This window comes from Colobus angolensis, unplaced genomic scaffold (genome assembly GCF_000951035.1).
Source record: "Colobus angolensis palliatus isolate OR3802 unplaced genomic scaffold, Cang.pa_1.0 Scaffold400, whole genome shotgun sequence".
Classification (NCBI taxonomy): Eukaryota; Metazoa; Chordata; class Mammalia; order Primates; family Cercopithecidae; genus Colobus; species Colobus angolensis.
In genome coordinates, this window is record NW_012117378.1 from 692,441 (window position 1) to 694,106 (window position 1,666).

The window sequence follows — 1,666 nt, forward strand, 5'->3', positions numbered from 1 at the left end:
TCTCCACCTCCAGGGTTCAAAAGATTCCCCTGCCTTAGCCTCCTGAGTAGCTGGGACTACAGGTGTGCACCACCATGCCCAGCTAATTTTTTGTATTTTTAGTGGAGACGGGGTTTCACCACGTTGGCCAGGGTGGTCTCCATCTCCTGACCTCGTGATCCGCCCGCCTCAGACTCCCAAAGTGCTGGGATTACAGGCGTGAGCCACCGTGCCCGGCCAAAAATCAGAATTTTAATAATACTAAAGAATAAGTACATTAATTAAGCACAGGCATTAATTACTAAAATGTACAATGTGTGTCTATTTGATCAGAATTTACTTCTTATATTTACTTCTAAAACAGAACTTCATTTCAAAGTGAACATCAACTGATAATTCAGGAAGAATATAGTATGAAGTGATTTATTTCCCCAGAAAATTAAATAATTGATGCTCTACTTTTAAAATATAAATTAGTTGGGGTCTATTTTCTCTGACATCTTAAAAATGAAACTTCCAAAAGTTAACATAGATAATTAGATATTTAAACGGAAAAGATCACAACCTTTTTAACTTCACTAAAGAATTGGAACAAGCGGTTGTTACCTGGTAGTTAGGATTATCGACCAGTGGAGGTCTCCATACTCCTTTGTATTTTGGGTTATCTATCATGGGAGGTTTCCACTCACCACACCCAATCCGACATGCTGGATTAAGAATCTGAGGTGCCTCCCATTCTCCATCCATGTCTTCATTCCTTAGGATATTAAAGCAAATACAGTAACCTCAAGTCTCAGATCAGTCATATAAACTAGTAACAAAAATACATGTAAGAAACATTTAAAATCGACATTTGAAGATGAAAAGTGCTTACCAGTCATCAGGTTTTTCAGCATTAGGATCACGGATAAATTTTGGTTCATCATCAAGCCAGCCAGCAGGTTTAACAGCGCTTGAATCTTCTATTTGGGCAGGTTCACTTTCATCCCTGTAAATACAATGTTTTATATTAATTACTAATTATTCAAAAAGTTTAAAAATGCATACAACACTCAGAAGGTACCACATAAAAATTATTTCCCTCCCTTTTGTTTGTGCCTGTTATTTGTCCTCATCTACCAGCTACCTAAATCTTCTGCTAACTTGCCAATTTTTGGTACATATTCCCCGTTGTGCTCTATGCATACATGCACACATGTATACATTCTTTTTTTAATACAAATGATAGCATTCTATACATAATATATTAGACCTTGCTTTTGTTACTTAAAAACTCATTCATCAAATATATATTGCATGCTTACTATGTGTCAAGACTGTTCTAGGAGCTCCATTATTATTATTGTTTTTTCGCTTGAGATGGAGCCTCGCTCTTGTTGCCCAGGCTGGATTGCAATAGTGCGACCTCGGCTCGCTGCAACCTCTGCCTTCTGGGTTCAAGCAATTTTCCTGCCTCAGCCTCCAGAGTAGCTGGGATTACAGGCACTTGCCACCATGCCCGGCTAAGTTTTTGTATTTTTAGTAGAGAGAGCCACCATGCTCATGCCTGGCTGGAGCATATAGATATGGCTTCATTCTTAACAGCTGCATAGTTTTCTACTTGAGGATATACCATAATTTATTTAGCTTATCTCCTCTTGGAGGACATTTAGTGTTTCTAAAATTTTACTATTATTAATACAAACAA

The 1,666-nt window shown here is 37.8% G+C and overlaps 1 protein-coding gene across 2 annotated transcripts in view; it reads right to left on the bottom strand.

Annotated features, from left to right (window-relative positions):
* CLGN (calmegin) overlaps positions 1–1,666 on the bottom strand; it is a 34,844-nt gene that overhangs the window by 7,239 nt on the left and 25,939 nt on the right. For both annotated transcript variants that reach the window (XM_011955800.1, XM_011955801.1), the window contains 2 exons: positions 854–967; positions 586–736 (listed from right to left, as the gene is read on the bottom strand). In XM_011955800.1, the coding sequence (XP_011811190.1) occupies positions 586–736; positions 854–967 (265 nt within the window). The remainder of the gene's footprint in view (positions 1–585; positions 737–853; positions 968–1,666) is intronic.